Source organism: Scatophagus argus, chromosome 16 (genome assembly GCF_020382885.2).
Source record: "Scatophagus argus isolate fScaArg1 chromosome 16, fScaArg1.pri, whole genome shotgun sequence".
In the NCBI taxonomy this organism is placed as follows: Eukaryota; Metazoa; Chordata; class Actinopteri; family Scatophagidae; genus Scatophagus; species Scatophagus argus.
In genome coordinates, this window is record NC_058508.1 from 1,700,051 (window position 1) to 1,720,549 (window position 20,499).

Below are 20,499 nucleotides of genomic sequence, written 5' to 3' on the forward strand. Positions count from 1 at the left end.
GCTCTGGGTTTCTGTAAAGCATCTAGAGACAATTTTGATTGTATAAGGTGCTATAGAATTAAATAAATTGAAATTGAAATTATGCATGGATGCACTGCATGCACATTAGATTTAACTATTTCCAGTGGCTATCATTCAAACTAGTCACAAGGAATAAGCTCCCTAGAACAACAATATTCTTCCACCAAAGCTTTATCCATTTTAGAATATTCTCAGTAGTTTCCAAGATATTATTCTGGATTATCGGACAGGGTGACTGACATATGTACCAAAATTGCCTTTGTGTCAGTTATCACTTTCTACATGCAGTGTCCTTTGACGGTCTGTATTTTCACTTGTATGGAAGAAGTCTAAAACAGACAAGAAAATTGCTTGGAAAATGCATATTCCTCTGATCTAGACTTGTATCTCTACAAATTAAGTCCTATCTAGCACAACTGTTTCCTGCAATTTTAGACTCAGTGGCAACAATCAGTGCATCCAACATTCACAATACTGATAGAATCATCCTACATTTGCATTCTGTCTGGTGATACGGTTTCAGATCCACATAGACAAAGCACTGTCTCTACCAACTGCCTGCAAACATTTTCACGCTTCGGACATCAGCGTTTTACACCTCATAACCATCTAATAGAGTTTTTGTTTATCACTGCTGCTTGGTTGCATTTGAGTGACCCTCACCACGAAGATGGGAGAATTATTTATTTACTGGGACATTATGATTACTGCCTTTTCTCAGAAGAAATTGAATTTACTATCCTACTATGCTGTTTAAACTGTTTCGTTTGGTACTTTATTTGATGTGTTGCTGTTACTCATAGTTAAACAGTATTTACCTACAAATATAACCATGAATATATTTGATCATGTCCATATTTTAATGTGATGTCTTTACATGTATACAAACCGACACCCACGGTAAGAATAAAATCACAAATCTTGGTCTATTTGCAAACTATGTCCTCAGTTTGCAAATGGCAGACGGTGAAACCGTAATTAGTATGCTGTATGGTGAGCATGCATTTGTGTGAAATACATGTTAAAGTACAGTGAATGGAAAACACAAGAAATACAGAGTGACTAGTTTAATTTATTTGGAGTTAAGACTAGTTAAACCTGAAACGAATATTTAAAGGATTGTGTCTGGACTGATGGTTTTAATTTCTTTAGCATGTGACCTGTTTCATGTCAGTTTTCAGTTTTATGCTATTTTTCATCAGTTCATCAAATGCTTTGATACAGCCTGCTCACTTACTGTGGTACCAAAGCCAGGAATTTTCAAATTCTGCAGTTGAAATAGGACAGAATTCAGAAGACAGCAGAGCCAGTGCTGAAAATTAAGGGTGCTGATCCAGTATGTATCATTAGTCAGGATCCTTGAGGGTGACAGATGACAACAAAGGATACTGAACTGTGCTTTTTGTCTTATGTGTCATTCTTTTTTATTCTTCTATGAGCTCTTGTTCCCTGAGCTTCAGAATCAGAATTCCTTTATTAATCCCTGGAGGGAAATTCTCGGTGCAAAGTCTTTCCAGTCTGTAACCAGTACACTCCACTCCATCAAACAAGCAGTCGCAAAATGAATTATCATCACAAGATAAATCTCAATGGCATTCCTCTCTCCCTCTGTTTTCTGTTTACTACTTACATATCCCCCCTTCGACCATCACATCCTACATTGCATCTTACAGTATATCATAATCTGGGTGAATAATGCCTGCAGGGTGTTCATTAATACCTGATAATGGACATCTACTAAGTGGTCCCAGTGAAGCTGTTCAGCATTCTTAATTAATATAACACCTTGACCTAGAAATAAATGACAGGGGAAAAAAAATGTAAACATCAACACTTTGCATCTCATCTTCATCACAGGATAGCAACTGCACAAGTTGCAAGAAGCCCACGCTGCCTCTCTGAACTTACTTATGAGATCATCTCACATCTCATTAGCTATTTAACTCTCTATTCGTCCCGTCATCCTCAGGCTGAAGTAGACTACCAATTGTTTGTGAAAACCTTGAGATCGATTTGGGGACAGTGACATGGATGGATATCTAGAAACATACTGTTAAATTAAATGTCAGATTTACCATTTGTGAACCGTACACAACATTACTGAACAGCGTTTCCATTGTATAGGAGCCTTAATGGGATTTGAATGACTGTTACAGGTGTTTGTCAAACACTCAGTGTGTAACCTGGGAAGCAGAGTTACAGCTTTTGAAAAAAAAGACCAAATTTTCAATGAAGAGTGCTTAAAAATATAAATGACTGGTCTGATTTTTTTTTCCTTTGGTAAGTAACCATGGTATATAATTCATTATTTTATGTCACTGTGTGTCTCCTCGTAGTTTTGTGTCTCTCCCTCCCTTTCTTTCTCTCTCTGTATCTTTCTGCAGGTCTCTCTCCATCCAGATCTACATGTTGAACTGCATCTGACCCTCTGACAAACCCAGTGTCTACTGTCAACATCTGCCCCTGTGCCCTTCTATATAGTGCTATTATAACTAGCACTAGGGGGTTAACCAGGGGTTAAACAACATATCAGCTAAAAAACAAATACATACAATATATAGTCCTCAGAATTCCAATTTATGATGTTTACTGCATGTATGTTTCTCTCTCTCTCTTTCATCCTCTCTGTCCTGTCTACCTCTCCCCCCCCCCCCCCCCCCCCCCCCCCCCTTCACCCAGTCGTCTATCAGCAGGATAGTTCTCCCTTGCAAGCCGGGTCCTGCTCAAGGTTTCTTCCTGTTAAAAGGGAGTTTTTCCTTGCCACTGTCTGTTTGCTCAGGGGTTCAGGCTCTGGGTCTCTGTAAAGCATCTAGAGACAATTTTGATTGTATAAGGTGCTACATAAATAAAAATGAATTGAAAAATTGAAATTATATAAGGGACAATGCCCTTCAGTTATGATTATGGATGTGGATCCTCATGTGAGCCCTTTGATGGGCATTATGCCTTACATACATGTCAAATCTAAAGGCATGAAGTTGTAAGTAGTATGCGATGATTGTCGTATTATATATTTCATTTTTAGTATACCTTTACTCTTATAATTCAATTCATCCATCCATCCATCCATTTTCTATACCGCTTATCCGTCAGGGTCGCGGGGGAGCTGGAGCCTATTCAATTCAATTCAATTTATTTATATAATCGCAACAACAGTTGTCTCATGTCCAGTTAGCAAGTCTAGACCAAACTCTTTAATTTGATTTTTAGAGAGACCCAACAAAATCCTCATGGGCAAGCATTTGGTGACAGTGGCGAGGAAAAACTTTTTCCTTTTGAAAATATTACAGTACTGTATAAGAAAATAATAATTAAAAAAAATAATGTTATGAAAATATGTTTAAAGGACAATCATTCATCTTTTTGTCTTAAATAACATTGTTTCTCATGAATTTTAAATGTTACATCAAATCAAATCACAAAACAGCAAACAGAAAGCAAAGTTTTTTGTTTTTCAAAGAAAGACCTGTCTTTTCAATCTGGCTTTAATTTGGAGTAATATTTTAGCCTCAGTTTATAAGTTTTATTCATTGATTTTTATATTGTTTTTACCCGTTGTTTCATTTATTTTAGTTTACTTTTCTTATCGTTGAAATTTTAGCCCTGCATTTATCTTTTTTTTTTTCTTTTTTTTTTTTTACTGATTTTTTTGCCTGTGTTATTGCAATGTTGCTATGCTAAACACTGGATATTTTGCACGAAAGGTGCAATATAAACAAAGTTGAACCAATGAGGTGTAGTAAGCCTGTGAATATTCTCATTCATCCAGGTCATGGAATCTCAAGGAAATTATCTCAAGGAAATTCAATCGAACGCAACTGGGCGTAGTTATTTGTCTTTGAAGACGTTTCACCTCTCATCCAAGAGGCTTCATCAGTTCATACACTACACCAATGAGGTGTAGTGCATTTCAGTGTCCAGCAGAGAGCAGCATAGACCAGACAATATGAAATACGAAGCATTCTCATTAGTTTTCATGAAAAGGTACAACAAAGCTTTTTTTCTTCTTTGAAAATGGAAAAGCAATGTCAAAGCCAAAAGGAAAAAAAATCAACTGCCCAATTACAACTTAACAGACAGAATCATGTGCAGAGCTTATTATTGCTGAAACGAGTTGAAGGCAGCAACCACAGACAGCATTTCACAATGGGGGATTGCTAGTATTAATTGTACATTTACTTATGTTTAAGATTTGATTTTAATGTAGCATGGACAATTTATGTCACAACAAAACAATTCATTCCAAAGACAAAAATATAAATTATGTCCTTAAAAAAAAAGAATGACAATGTAAATGCGTACCCTACATGAAATAGATATTACAATGTGTATCGTATTTCACACATTTTTTTTTGTCTGATTTGTTTTAATGTAGGCATTTTAAATCTTCCACAGTGATGGATAGTCCTCCATGCAAGCAGAATAAATGTATACAAAAACAGTGATAACAAATTTTAATGAAGTTCATATTCAGGAACAGTATAACCGTGGTAGATTGCCTCAGCAATTAATAAGTCATTGTGGTTGTGCTTTCTTAACATTGCAGGCTAAGGTCTCTGTTGTTGGTACTGTGATGTGCAACTGCAGCCTTGTACTCTACAAGCACAGTTGACCCTGGTGCATGATGACCATATTCCAACTGCAGCCATACTTAAATGCAGAGTTTGAAGCCCTCCATATCTCTTTTCTGACAATAACATACAGATGATGACAAATATCTATGATCGACAAACTCCTACTGAAAAACTCATCTGTTATTATGTCAAAGCACAATATAAATTTCGTTGCAGCGTGCTCCATTTCACCAAAGGTCGACAAAGGTGTGTACAAGCTAATCAGAAAGCTATGGTCCCTTTCCACTGGAGATATGTTGGTCTGATTGGATGCGACTGGGAAAAAGTTGGAATCTATAGTCTGATAAAAAGGGATTTGTCGTCCACTTCCTATGGACATTTGAACAGAATATCCACCTGGGGAATGTGAGGTTGGGACATTGTGGGATTTGTAGTCCACACAGAGGTTTTCTAATTGTAATCTAAAGTGGTTCGTAAACCTGGATGTCATTTTTTTTTCAGTATGTAAAGGTGAAGAATACTTCAATGAGTACACGATATACTACCATGCAACGACCACACACGGACACCCTGGGACATGTGCACTGTTCAAATACACAGAGGAGACATCTAAAAGACAGCAGCTACAGGCTGGGATACACGGGTAGCATTTGTTAGCAATGGTGAGTTGCAGTAACTATTATGAGGGAGAAAATCTATTCCAAATGCTGCAAGTTTTGCAGGCAGTGATGTGAACTGTTCCCATGGTGAGTGTTTTTCTTTTTGTGATGTCAGTAAAAAAAATGGTTCAACTGGGGGGATAGGATTAAAAAATAATGACTAATCTGGGTGTTTCCATATGTAAGAAAAAAAAATCATAACATTATAACAGGCACTGCATCAATGATGTCACACTGATGTCACGATGATGTTGTAATATTTCTACAAATACAAATTCTCTGTAACTTGTAAATCCTTACCAGATGAACTGCTGAAACATTGATTAGCTATTAGCAGTTGGGTTCGGTTAAGCCATTCCTGCTTGTATGCCCCAAACTGTCGATGTAAGGCATTCTTGCCAACTTGATTGCTTCAAAAAGTTACCCGTGTAACAATGCCTCAAAACTTTAGACCCCCCCCCCCCTCCCCCCACTTTCAGCCACAGTAAAACATTATAACAAAGTAACATTTTTCATTTACAGCAAGGATAAACCTCCTTCAATAGAGCAACCTCTTTTGATAGTTCTTGATTGCCAAGTGGGATTTCTTTTTTTTTTTTTTTTGTGCACCAGTTGAAAAGGGTTGATTCCTTTTATGATTAAAACTTCCACCTCCTTTTTCCTGCATTCATTCCTCCAGTCTTTCCTCATGTGATTTGGTCATTCTTGTGTTTTCTTTCAGCATTTCTCTATTCTATTCTCCTGCAAAACAAACAAACAAAACAGCAAGGTTATAATCATCAAGTAAACTGAGTTCTAATATCCACATTAACAATCTGCTAGTCAAACACTCGATAACTGATAATAATAAATAAAAATGATAATTGCACAACCAAAAAGGACTGCACACAAATTTTCCAGGCAACAAATTTTAAAACGCAAAACCAATCTTAAAGAAATAGTTTGACATTTTTGGAAACAGGCTTATTCACTTTCTTTTTCAAAGAGGGACAAGAGCATTATCATCAATCTTATCTGTCTCTGAAGTAAAGAGCTGACATCAGGATGTGTTAGCGAAAGAAGACATTGAGCAAGAGTCGCCAATTAACTTGTATCTCGCTTAATTGCAAGCGATTTATCCATCTGCTGAGTAGTTCTGTATATGGGGCTAAAACACTGACTTTGACACTAAAACATTGGAAAAAAGTTGTATTGGGAGTGTATTTTTATTTTTCTGTACAAAGTAGTAGCACAGAAAAAAACAGATAATGAAATCTGTTTATTTTTATAACTTCTTGTATTTTGGTGTGTGTTTTAACTGTGTCTTTCAGGTCTTTTTTTTCACTGACAGGTTTTTCTTACTATGTCAGTCAGTCAGTCAGTCAGCAAAACTGCATAAGAACCATTATCTATTAAAGTGACAGACAGACAGGCAGCAGACCAAATCAGTATTTTATGCTCATAGAGGTTAATGACATTGACATATATTGGCTGTATTGATGACTACATTTTTGATTGTGGGAGACAACAGAAGGTCGTCGCATTAACTGTGCTGCCACACAGCCCCCTCTTGTGACTGGGCTACACACACAGTTGGTTGCTCTGCCAAATGACGGTAATAACTTAATTGTGACTCATAAATGCTATATGTTAACATTAAAATTGTGATATTTTATAATTATGTTACTGTCAGACAGTCATAATCAATCCAGACTAAGGTTATGTTTTTGGTGAGACTGGCAGAACGTTAGAGGTGACAAAAGGTTATCTTCTTCACGTTACTGCAACACAGGGCCTGAACTTTATTGGACCACTTATGTCATTGTTTTTGAAAAAGCTCTGTTTACCTCAAACAAACTGTCCAGACACCCTGGTCTTACCAAATGACATATGACTAACACACACAATTTATTAAGTCAAAATCGAAAATGCATTTTTCTTTTGCTTTTGATGTGTCATGTAAAACTGTCCGCGTTAAGCTTTTCTTGTGTCATTTTCGGCATGGATGTCGTAGAGAAAAGAAGACCAGGTGATGTAGTATAAAGAGCAAGAAAGTCCTCTCAAGGAGCAGGTCAGGGTGATGAATGGGTCAAACAAACCGGACTTTCACTAAGGAGACCAGTGTCCAAGCCTCTGTATGAAATTGAAAGTAACTGACCTATTTTAACTCAAGTTCATTAGTTGACTTAATATTTTTAAAGCAGTTTTTATGCCCAAGAAATCTGTTGCCATAGATTACATGACTAAGACAATAAACATCACAAGATGAAACTCACCTGAATTTGTCCTTTCCTGCCTGTCTAAAACTGTCTAAAATTCACCCAGGACAGCGTGATAAGCTATTTAGTTTTTAGTTTTAGTTAGCAAGCTAAACAAAAAAGCGGAGTCATTTACATTGTATTCATTTGGCAGAGGATCAGAGGGATTAATTATAATTTTGAGATAACACTTGTATGAAAGAGTGTCGGGGGTCACTGAGAGGCACAAGCTACCTTGGAGTGCACTAGCCAATGTTACCACAGATGTATCTGATGGATCACCAAATCTGAAAGGAAATGATGAAAGAATGTCTGCTCAAAAAGAATCAAGGAGAGGGTGAAAGAGGACAACCCTAAGCAGGAGGTAATTTTCCTACACTGCATAATCCACCAGGAAGCACTGTGTAAATCCGTATTGCAGCTTGATATTGATATTGCCGGGGTCTGCTCTGAGGTTTCTGCCTTCTAAAAGGCAGTTTTTCCTCGCCACTGTCACCAAGTGCTTGCTCAAGGGGGAATGTTGGGCTCTCTGTATTACAGTTTAATTAAAGAGTTTGGTCTAGACCTGCTCTAATTGGAAAGTGTCATGAGATAACTTTTGTTGTGAATTGGCGCTATATAAACTGAACTGAATTGAATTTTCTTCCATCTATAACAGGGTAAAAATGTGGTTCTATCTACAGTGAAAACATGTGCTGTGTCCATTTCATTCATTTCTGAGGGCTTCAGCCAGTTATGCATAGTGGGATTTACTCCTGGTTTTACACACTGGGGGATTACTGTCCTGTAAGACAGCACTTCTCTTACCTCTGACTAAGGCAAAAAGAGTTAGTGATTCATGTATACTCTCAGTCTCTCCATCTTGACTCATTACTGGAGACTCCATGTGTGTGTCACACACAGCAATCTTCAGTCAAACACAACAGCTGTTTGTACATTACTGAGAGCATTCTCAGGCAAAGTCTGACTAAAAAGCATCTGGCTCACTGGCTGCGTGAAGCTATCACACAGACATATGTTGCAGTGGGGGAGGATGTGCACACTCTACTCAAGTCCTGTCCTGCCTACAGCTCTCCTAAGAGGTATGGAGTGCAAGACATGTACAGCAATATTATGGCCTTAACTGTGACTTTTTAGTCAGGCTGATCAGTTTTGGGGAAGCAGGCTAGCTTCACAGTTGTGCAGCCAGCTCACTGAGGAGTGTGGTTTTGCTGCTTTGCTTTGCTTTGACACTTGCTCTCATGCTGAATCGGTGTGCTTTGCAATGAAAACCTCTGTTTGGTTGTCGTTGATATAGTCTACCAAAGCTTCAGTTTCTTCATCATAGTCTCAATTTTCAGTGAACTATGAGAGGTAAATGCACCAGTAACAGTGCAAGTGAATGCCAAAGCAATGTAGTTATTTGTATCTTTTTATGATTTACTGGTAGTTTCTCTGTCTGCCTCAGCATGCTTTCACACATCAGGGGGCCGAAGCCTGGCATCAGACTCATCACTGTCAGTGGCCATGCTAGTAGCTTGGTTAGCAAGACCTGGAAAGGCATGAAAAGGGTGGTACAAAGCTGGTGGTAGTGGCTCATGTCCCTGTGGATGGCAGATTAACTCTTTGTAACTATTTTCCGTCTTCACACAGCAACCGGAATGAATTCCACTCTTCTACATAGTGAGGGAGCTAACTATTATGTTTTGACTTGACAAAACTACCTGGAACTATTTTAAGTAGTATATTTTTTTCTCTCTCATGTCCGCCACTATAGCCCAGTTTGGGAATAGCAGCTCTAGAACACACATGTGCCACATGACATATGCCTCTATTCATACCACTGTGGATCAATGAATCATTTTTATGACAACTCCTGCTATGCTTACATTTTGGAAATTTTCACAGTGCTCACAGCTGGAGGTACACTATATAGACAAAAGTATCCAGACACACCTCTTTATCGGGCCATTTTTCAGGGTTTGGGCTAGGCCCCTTACTTCCAGCGAAGGGAATGCTTACTTAATGCTTCAGTATACCAGGAACATTTTGGACAATACTCTGGTTCCAACTTTGTGGCAACAATTTGGGGAAGGCCCTTTTCTATTCCAGCATGACTGTGCCCGAGTGCACAAAACAAGATCCATAAAAACACAGTTTAGATGGGTTTGGCGTGGAAGAACTTGACTGATCTGCACAGAGCACCGACCTTAATCCCAACAAACATCATTGGGATGAACTGCAACGGAAATTGCGAGCCAGGTCTTTTTCGTCCAACAGTGCTTGACCTCACTATTGCTCTACTGCAATAGTGAGTGTCAGGATTGTTATTTCTTCTTGTGTTCTCCCTGTGTTCCTTTATAAAGCTTTACAGCTACCTATGTACTTAGAATGTGATGTCATTCATGTCCCTGTTGGTATGAAGGCCAGGGGTCCCGGTATTTTTGCCTCTATAGTGTATATTATGTGAGAAAAATGTAATTATGTCAACCTGACCATTCAGACAGGAAAGGACAGCCATGATGCAACTTAAGTTATTTTATCTTGAATAGTCAAAGATAGCACTTATGCATTAGATGTAGAGGTATTATTAATGTACGGAGATATTTATTTCAACATATGTGCACATTCTCAACGGGTTTTATGACAGAAATGGCTTAACTGTACATGCAAGTAATAGCAAAACCTGACTCAAGTTACTGAACTTTCTTGCACATTTGCATTCTGCATAATACAATGATAATTAATAATCACAGAAGAAGAAAATTTCAAGAATCCAGTCACTTTATGATTTCAGCCATCTTAATTAAAGTATACCGAATATAATCTGAAACTAAAAAATAGTATTCCCCAAGAGTTTGGAAGTCTGAAGTGAATTTGTCTATCTTTTGAGCATGAAACTGTAAGACCTATTTTTGTGTTGTATTGTTATGTATTTTGTGTGGCTAATTTATATGGTCACAAGACTTTGTGCATATATGGGATAAATGAAAGGGAGGAATGGAAACAGGATGGCAAAAGTCAGAACATCATTTCAGGTTACAAGAGAATTAGTCTATTTGTCCAGGTTAGTCAACATTGAGAAGATGAAGTGCACTGGTTTATTTAGCTTGTATTTTGATTTTGATCCTTAATGTTGCCTGCAAATGACCCAGGCTACAAGTGAACCGATCTTTTTTTTGCTTGGTTAGCAACATGGTTAAATGAGCTATTGCTAATGTTAAACACTAGCAAGCAAAAAATTAACCTGGAATATAATTTTGGAACAGCTCTCTTACCACATATCTGCGATGTAGCCTAGATTAACGTTCTAGATTAATTGCACCACTCTAAATTTGTGGCTAACCCTCTCACAAGCTAAATACCACCCCACAGCACAGCACATACTGTAAATACTGGGGTACGTGTCCCAGTAAAAAGGTTCTAACCACATGGATGTTTTTACCTGTTAAAGTGGTTCAGGATAGGCCTGTCTTGGGTCATAGGTCATGTCAGGGATGTAGGGCTCTTGGAGGTCAGGGTCTAGTGGCAGGGTGTCCAGAGGCAAATCAGCATAGCCATAGGGAGGGTAAGAACCATCTAACTCTGAGATACAGTGAGATACAGAGGAGCAGAGGCAGAGATAACACTGAACAACCAAATTTCTCTTACAGAAACACTTTACATCATCCACAACATACTGGTGTTAGGAGTATTTTCAATGTTTCCATGTTCAAAACAATAATAGCTGTAACTCCCTTTAAAAACACATGTTGATGGTTTTATGTTTTTGTTGGTGAACGGGTAAACAATTGAGATAAATTGTTGGGTTTTGGAGGTGTTGAAAGAGGAATCGTTTATTAAATACAAATGACACTGATGTAAGAAAGACAGGAGAGGGATTTGGTTTGAACTTCTGAACTGTTTAATCTAAGCTGTGTTCCACTAAAGGCTGAAGATTGTTTGATGGGTCATGACATTATTGGCTGAAAATGGCTGTTCAACCCTACATAGGCACATGCCATATCTATTTTTACAGGAGGAATGTAGAATGTGATTTATAAAGGTTTCAAGGCATTTTTAATTTTGACTTCAAGTTATTGCTCAAGTAAAGTTGGTGCAACTGAAAAAGTTTCATGTGAAACTAAGTGCTTTCATTGCTGCACAATGTAGCAGCCAGTGCTGACTTCAAATAAACGATCTGGTCAACAGGCAGGAGAAAGATAACATGTTTTTCTGCTAGAATTAAACTCATGCCAACAAATCTTTATTTCCCAGGACATGTAAACCCTGTTGACTTTGTTGTGAAGAATTCTATATGATTTAAAGCTGAAATTTACTAAAAAGTGAAGGCCTGAGGACAACATGTGAAGTATGACCAGTAGGCTAAAGTACATGAAAGGTGTAACTAAGACACTGGAATACGTCATTTGACCTCATCTGACAACTGAACTTTCAAATCAACACCTTCAGTTGACCTCCATTACAACAACTGATAACCGTGTGTGTGTGTGTGTGCGTGCGTGTGCATGTGCAGCATGTGCACCACTGCGATGAAAAACAGTGACACACTGAGATCAAACACACACACACACACAAATTATGTATACTGTGAGTATTTGCACAAAGGAAAGAGAGAGGAACAATTTAATGAATGGGAGAGCTGCCGTCTGCTTTTGCCTTTTGTTCAAATTAATTTCTCTCTTTCACTTACTCTTTCTAAAAAACAAAGGTTTTGGGCTCATACATCCCAGCAGAGTAAAGACTTCTACTGTGAAATATGTCATTGACTGGAGGTTGTGGCTGGAGGTTGAGTGGACACAGGTGAAAACACTGTCAACGCTGTCAATGATATTATCACATATACTGACTTGAAGGGAAGGGAGTTGAAGGGAGTTACAGTTATTATTGCTTGCCAAACAGATATTATCACATTGTGAATTTCCCTTGGGGATGAATAAAGTATCTATCTATCTATCTATCTATCTATCTATCTATCTATCTATCTATCTATCTATCTATCTATCTACCTATCTATCTATACATGAGGGCCTCACTGTTAAAAATGGCAGTATCAAATGGAAATAGACGTTTTGTGTAAGGCCATTTGAAATTATAGCCACAGGCAGCAGTATGTGGCTTCAGGCCCTTATGTGCTCAAAATTAAAGCTGCAAGCAGCAACAAACAAGTTTTCGACTTCTAGAAGGTGACTAAAGTCACTTCAGCTGGTTTAATTATGTTTAAAAAAGGGAGTGAGACCAATCACACACTTGTTTCACAAAGACTGCAGCATTTCAATTACACAATCAAAGTTCTACCATTTGTGGTGAAATGGTTAGTATGCCTGCTCAGAAGGCCAACAGACTCAATCCTGTGCTTGCGGCTGAAGGTACACCTACTCAATTGAAGGAGCTATATGGAATCACTCATTTCACATTATATGTTTTTAATTCAGTGACATTACTTTGTAGAACTCTGTTTTCACTTTGACATTAAAGACACTTCAACATTTGTAAGATTCCATTTATAAACGCAATGAAAAGAGAAAACATCCAAGAGGGGGTGAATACTTTCCTAAAGGCACTGTAGTTACACTGGGGTATACACAATTACTTTGAACAGGATTAAAATCACCCAGTGAAAGTAATGTGAAAGTCTTCCCACCTCCCCTAGCCTGGAGTGATGTTTTGTTTCCTTCCTTCTTCTGTTCAAACACAGCAGATTAACAATCAAACAGGCAAATGTTTTGTTTTATGTTTTAATTTTATTTAAGCTTAATTATGTAGAACTAATTTAGTTTGGGTTTTTGTTTTTTTGTTTTTTTTGTTTTTTTTTGGCTATTTACAGTTCCTGTGTACCCATGGGCATACAGACAAATACCACTTATCATCTTACACTGTAGTACAAAACGTCTTTGTTCAATTTTATTCCTTTTCTATCATTTCTAAGTAAATTTATGGACAATGATTCACAGATATCAAAGTTAATGATATCCTTAGAAAGTATCACATATCAATATATATTTGCCGTCTGTGTGCTAAGAATTGATTAAGTTATGACATACATTTTTTGACTCAACTGAAGACTTTTAACTTTCTCATTTGGTTTTATCCTGCTGAATGTCCAAGTCTACGACTGAGAGACCTGAGAGAAAGACCTGATCCTGTATTTTCCAGATAGTTAAAATACTATTAGAATGGACTTAAAACCAGGAATGGACAGTATGTTTATCTAGTCCAACAAGACCAAGACCACATTTTGGTTGTTCTCACATTCAGTTTCATCTCCATATAAAGTATTAGATAATCTGGTTTATGTGTCTTTTTCTATTGGTTTGGACATTGACATCAATTTGCACAACACCCGCTGCAGACAGAAATATTCAGTTTGTTGTTGCATTAAAACTACCGTATGTTGTGGGAGTATTACCTATGTAAATCAGGTTACTCACCATCAGCTAGGTATGTAGGCTCCAAAGGAATTGCAGTATGGGCCTGGAAACAGACAAATATGAAAAAAATATCAAATGATTTCGTACACAGCTATTATCAAAGAGAATGCAAAGGTGGAAAAACACAGAAATAGTTTCATACTAATGCAGTGCATGAGTGTTTCATCATGTTTTCAGAATATTAAAATTTTTATTAGATTTTATTGACAATGACTGTGTGTATACTAATTTGGGCATTGGAGAAAATGTATCTTTTTTTTTTGTTCAAGGAGAATGGACCTTTTATGTTGCACTACCACTCTAATTTCAAAACAGCTGTGATGTGTGTAATATGCAAGTAAAATGTCACCTTAAACTTGAGATTGACTTGAGATTGTCCCCCCCAATAAATTATTTCTCAAAAAATTATGCAATTCAAAATGTACGTTTGATAGAAACCATCCATCCATCCATTTTCTATACCGCTTATCCGTCAGGGTCGCGGAGGGGCTGGAGCCTATCCCAGCTGACTACGGGCAAGAGGCGGGGTACACCCTGGACTGGTCGCCAGTCAATCGCAGGGCCAACACACAAAGACAAACAACCACACACTCTCACACTCACACCTAAGGACAATGTAGAGTAGCCAATTAACCTAATGTGCATGTTTTTGGTATTGTGGGAGGAAGCCGGAGTACCCGGAGAAAACCCACGCAGGCACAGGGAGAACATGCAAACTCCACATAGAAGGGCCCAGACCGGGATTCAAACCTGGAACCCTCTTGCTATGAGGCGACAGTGCTAACCACTGCACCACCGTGCCTCCCTTTAATAGAAACCATCACATAAAGACAACCCTTTTTGAAGGTGTTTATGTCCTGTGTATCCTGCTCAGTGGTCTGAACCATTACAGAGCATGCATACATCACAACCACTACCCCTATGGGTGACAACAGCCACCGTAAAAGTGCCTGTGCTGCATCACATGGCCCAGTTTGAGTTTGCATCTGAGGCAAACACTTCAGCACAGGCGAGTTAATGATGTTACTGAGTAAGTGAAATGTATGCTGATTGTGGCTGTAGAATAGAGAGAATCAGAAAGGATTCGTAGTGATGAACTGAATTACTTGCCCATGCAGTTTTGCACAAAGTGATGAACTTCAGGCCATTCTCGCTTTGAACCACTGAGCCTTTCAAGGATGCAGCTTTCATATCCAATCATGATACTATCACCTATTCATCACCAACTAACCTGTTTACCTGTGGAATGTTCCAAACAGGTGTTTTTTTGAGCAAAGTCAAAAAGGATTCGCAATTTGTGTTTTATTTACCCAGTATTCCAACTGATTTCAGAATCAGGGCTGTGGGTGTTTCATAGCATTCATATCTCTCACATCATCTGCATAGTCTGAAGGAAAACTTGTTGCCAGCATAAAAGAGGATGCATGAGAGAGAGAGAGAGAGAGAGATAGTGTACCTCTATGTGCAGGGGTGTGTGTGTGTGTGTGTGTTAGTGCACTATGTATGTGACATGATATGTTGTAGATGAGCTCACATTTGTGGACACATAATTTTTCAATCTTTGCTACGTTTATGTGTAAAGTTGTTATTTTCACCTTTATAAATGAGGGCACAAATTAGATATGACTCAGTCAGAGTCAGACAAGGAAGTGGAGGTATTGGATGAAGTGTTTTAAACCTTCAGAGGATCACTCCCATCTTCCAATCACCCAACCAGACTAGCCGGACCAACTGCCACCACAAGCAGTGCAGTCACCTGAGGAAGGGGCTATTCCTCTATTTACCGCCTACGGCATCGCAGATGAAACTACTGCCGTTCTCCATGTTCTTCAGCACTTCGATAACACAGGTGAAATCTGTGTTCACATAAATAATGTTAATGTAGTCAAAGTTGCTGAACAATGTGGCAACCAACCTCTTCGGCTGTTGTTCTTGACCCACACGGAGCTCATCCCAGATCTGGGCAACTGTGGCTCAGGAGGTGCAGTGGGTTGGGTTCGATCCCCAGTTCCTCCAGCCTGCATGTCGAAGTGTCCTTGAGCAAGACACTGTACCCCAGTCTGCTCCCAATGCTGCGCCATTGGTGTGTGAATGTGTGCGAATGGTCTGTCTGTCTGTCTGTCTCTCTCTCTCTCTCTCTCTCTCTCTCTCTCTCTCTCTCTCTCTCAACCCAACCGGTCAAGGCAGATGGCCACCCATCTTGAGCCGGGGTCTGCTCCGAGGTTTCTGCCTTCTAAAAGGCAGTTTTTCCTTGCCACTGTCGCCAAGTGCTTGCTCAAGGGGGAATGTTGGGCTCTCTGTATTACAATTTAATTAAAGAGTTTGGTCTAGACCTGCTCTAATTGGAAAGTGTCATGAGATAGATAGATAGATAGATAGATCTGCTACGAGGATCTGGTTCTGCACCCCATGGAGGAGCTGCAGGGCTCTACCGCTTCTCGATAACTTTTTTTAATAATTTTTTTTTTCGTGAATTGGCACTATATAAATAAACTGAATTGAATTGAATTTCTGATGGATAGCAGTCTCCGCCATCCCTGTGTGAACGTGTGTGTGTGAATGGGTAAATCCAACAATAGTGCGCTACATTCCAGCAGCAGCACTGACCAGTGTGTTGAGCCGTATGCCAGACTCTGTGGTTGCTATCCTCCCATGTCCAATCTAAAATGTGGGAGAGGTTTTGTTTCCATCCATCCATTTAATATACTGATTTATCTGTCAGAGTCAGGTGGGGGCTGCAGTGTATCCCATCTGACAACAGGCGAGAGGTGGGGTACCCCTTGGACTGGTCACCAGTCAACTGCACATGCACACACTCACACCTATGGGCAAATGTAGAGTAGCCAATTAACCTAACATGCATGTTTTTGGGAGGAAGCTGGAGTACGTTCTTACCATTTCCCAAGCAGCAGGGTCGTGTTTAAAGAGCGAGTGTGTGAGCTCCACTGATACTCTCTTCCTGTAGTCTGAACTCTTGTCCTCCGAAATGCGGAACAACACTGCCGCAGCATAGGTGGCTGCAGGTAGACAGCAACATAAAAAGTCATTTTACAAACAGACTTAAAGGAAACTTATTTGTTCTCTTTGAAGAACTAAAGGTCATTTAACCCAAACGTGAATAAACAGTTCCTCCAAGAAATCACAATCATGTGATCACAAGAATTAACACGTGTAAACACCCATCACATTTGCATTTTTTTTTTTTTTTTTGCTAAGAAACAATTAAAGTGAAGACTGCTTGTCAGTTGAAACAATCAGTGCAGTTGATTGTTGGTCTTAAGAGTGAGAGAAATTATTTTTGCATGAGTCTATACATTTTTTAAGACTATAAATTGTCTGTAGGTGTGACTCGTGTTTCAATGTATTCTTAAAAGTCCACCCTGGAAAGTATGGCGTAAAGCCTGCTGCGACCACCTCCTGGCTGCAGCACACTGCCTCCCTGATCATTCTTCTACAGCTCAGCACAATAAATTCTACAAACAGGGATAATGGTGCCCACTTTCAGAGTGGAAGCTCTGATGTCACGGTCAAAAATAAAATGCAAGGTGATGTTTTAGAGATTTACATGAAAAAAAAACATCTATTTGAAATTGTAAATATATGTTAAAGTAAACATTCTGTATCCATGCTGGCTGAGAGAGCTCAACACACTGCAACACAAAGGCATAATATGCAGGAATTTCTTTTTTTAAAAAAAAAAATGCCTGATATTACTGATGGATAAGATTAAAATTATGCTCTTCACCTTTTTTTTTTTGGCCAAATGTTTGAACTTTGACAGCCTATATGTACAGTCATGTACATGTGCCTTTAAAGAGAACAGGAGAGAGAGAGGCATACCGATTCCCTCGTTGCTCGAGTGCAGTAACTCCATGAGGGGAGCTGACGCCCCCTCTGCATCGATGAGCTCTGCGGACTGCTTGTCCAGGGCCAGCTCACACAGGACACCCGCTGATACCCGCTTCACATTCTCCACATATGAGTACAGCAGCTGAATACACACATACAAACATAAACCTGAGACCTGTGAGTTTAGGATGTACTCTCAACAGCACAGGTTACTCGCACAGTGGTTGTTTTCATGTCATAAAACTTTGGTACTAACAGCCTATGTCTTCCAAAAGACACTTGTTCATTTTCAGATTTATCATGTGTTCTCAATAGGGCCCGAAAGTGTGACGTAGTGGAGTGGGAAAAACTGCGATGCATTGTGGGCTTTGCGGGCAACTGAAAAGTGTGTTTACGCCGGCTGCATGCGTGACGCTGCTCTTGTGTTCTGTTGTTTTGTTTAAACAGGTTAAAACGTGCTGTGTCGTTAACTGCCACAATCGTTCACATGATCGCTAAAAACAAAAAACGATGGGGTGAGATTTTTCTCATTTCCAACATGGAAGCAAAGCCAAGGGCCTAACGAGGAGACGCCGAATGGCGTGGATAGCAGCCGTGAGGCAACCAAACATCACTTTCAACCCAATCACCCGACACATGTTGGTGTGTTCACATCATTTTCAGACTGGTGTTGGTGGTGGTTTTCTGAAAATAAAATGAATGGCTGTTAATCTTCCTCTGCTTATTTCTATTTATCCTTAACATTTCATTGATACGTCAGGCACAGGAAAATCTCCTCACCTTCTTCTTGCTCATATGGTGACAAACACCAGGCCTGCACTTTACAAAGAAAGCTAATAAAACTATGCCTGATGGTGATAATAAATATTGTAGTTCAGTGGGAATATATGAAACTATATTCCAACTTCTTTAATTTAATATTAAAAAATAGCCATAAGAAGTCCTCTGTGAGACCATGTGCCATTTACTCAAGCAATAATGTCTGAACACTTCTTGTTTTAGTCTTTTCAGTTTATTACAAACATTCTTATGCAGTGCAGTGACACTGTTAAAGTTCCAGTAACAGTGCAGATAAGGTGCCGACAGCAAAAGACTGCGTGCAAACAGATAAATATCACTTCAAACGAGGTAACGAAAACACAATGTGAAAAAGCAGATAAATATCACAAGAGCACGTGCTCATATGGATCGATTCCACCAATTTTACTAATTTTTCCCAGGTACCTAGCCTTTGGAACAGGGTCCATTGCCTGTCTCATTTTTATGGTCCATTTTTTCATGGTGTGTCTCTCTCTCTCGCAGCACCATATCTAACGCAAAGTGATGTCGACAAAAATCTTTAGCTGGCGACCTCGGCACACATTGCATTGCGAGATGACGTGCCCTTTCGAGACCTATACTGCCTGCTGAGATCATCTGTGTAGCTTTCCTACAGCTACTCCAAACTGATTTATTTGGTTTTTTTGGGGGTTTTTTTGGCAGATGCAGATTTAAAAAAAATATAAACAAAATACTCTTTGACTCTGTACTCTGAGTACTTAGGTAAAATGCATTTGTCACATTCCATCATCAAATGACTGTAATTTTTTTTAGATTTAATCTTTGCTTTAAATTTAATTTTTGCTGTAAAGGTTTAGCGGTTCTGAATATCCGTCTCTTTGATTACTACTAATCACTATCAGCCTTGAAAAAAACATACTGGTCGATCCCTCCTTCAAACATCATTCATATGGTAAACTCATAATCATTATTTCTAACTTAGTGCATCCTGGTATCACCAAATGGTGTAGGAATAGCTTACCGAAGGTTAAATATGTGGCATTTTGAACCTTAATATACCAGCAAACAATTTACAGTGTAAAGATCTAGTGGAGTAATGACATCCTGAACATAGAATAATGTCACATTTCCTGTGTGTGTGTGTTGTAATCTGTAATTTAACTTCCATCCCTCAAATAACTTTCAGTATCCACTGCAAAACATTCTGGAAAAATAAGCCAGGTAGAAACAACCTGGCTCATCAGATTCATGATGCTCCTATCATGTCAGCTGTTTCTGTAGTCTCATAATGTTCATGTCATATGCATGTTGTAACGTGCACGTGAATGTACCTGAACAAACAGTGGTATGGTTTGCATGCTGGCGATATCTCCTCTGTTCATGGGGTCTCTGGCCAGAATGTGAAGCGCTCCTGTACAGCCCTCCACTATTTCCTCCATACGAACGCCATCCTGAGAACAGAGAAGGACAGAGTCAGAGACACAGCAAAGAAAGACATAAACTAGCTAACCTAATACAGTGCTGCCACTGCTAAATATATTCTGCTTTCATCTGCTGATTCAGACAGCAGATCTTGAAACTGCAGTTTGAAATACCTCTTTTAACTCTTTAACACTCTTCAACTCTTTAAGGAAACCTGAAACACCAAATGGAGCAGAATAGATATTCTTAAAGCAATTTAGAGTTGCTGACTATGCTAATGATGAAATCTCACATATGTACACCTCCTCATGAACAGATGGCATCCATCAACTTTCAGATGACCAATTGAAGACATTTTTGTGCAGTTAACAGGGTTTGTTGGTTCTCACCTGGAAATTCCATGTAAACCTCACACAATAAATAACATATAATAATAATAATAATAATAATAATAATAATAATAATAATAATAATAATAATAATAATAGTAATCATCATCATATATAATATATTATAACATAATAACATATATATATATGACACAATA

At 38.7% G+C, this 20,499-nt stretch overlaps 1 protein-coding gene across 1 annotated transcript in view; it reads right to left on the reverse strand.

Moving 5' to 3' along the window:
• Window positions 1-5,726: 5,726 nt before the first annotated feature.
• Window positions 5,727-20,499, reverse strand: part of LOC124072759 (junction plakoglobin-like) — a 42,124-nt gene continuing 27,351 nt past the window's right edge. Inside the window, exons 9-14 of the mRNA XM_046414416.1 lie at window positions 19,862-19,981; window positions 17,742-17,892; window positions 16,797-16,918; window positions 13,902-13,944; window positions 10,916-11,055; window positions 5,727-5,995 (exon numbers count right to left, since the gene is read on the reverse strand). Of these exons, the coding sequence (XP_046270372.1) occupies window positions 10,919-11,055; window positions 13,902-13,944; window positions 16,797-16,918; window positions 17,742-17,892; window positions 19,862-19,981 (573 nt within the window). The 3' untranslated portion in view covers window positions 5,727-5,995; window positions 10,916-10,918. The remainder of the gene's footprint in view (window positions 5,996-10,915; window positions 11,056-13,901; window positions 13,945-16,796; window positions 16,919-17,741; window positions 17,893-19,861; window positions 19,982-20,499) is intronic.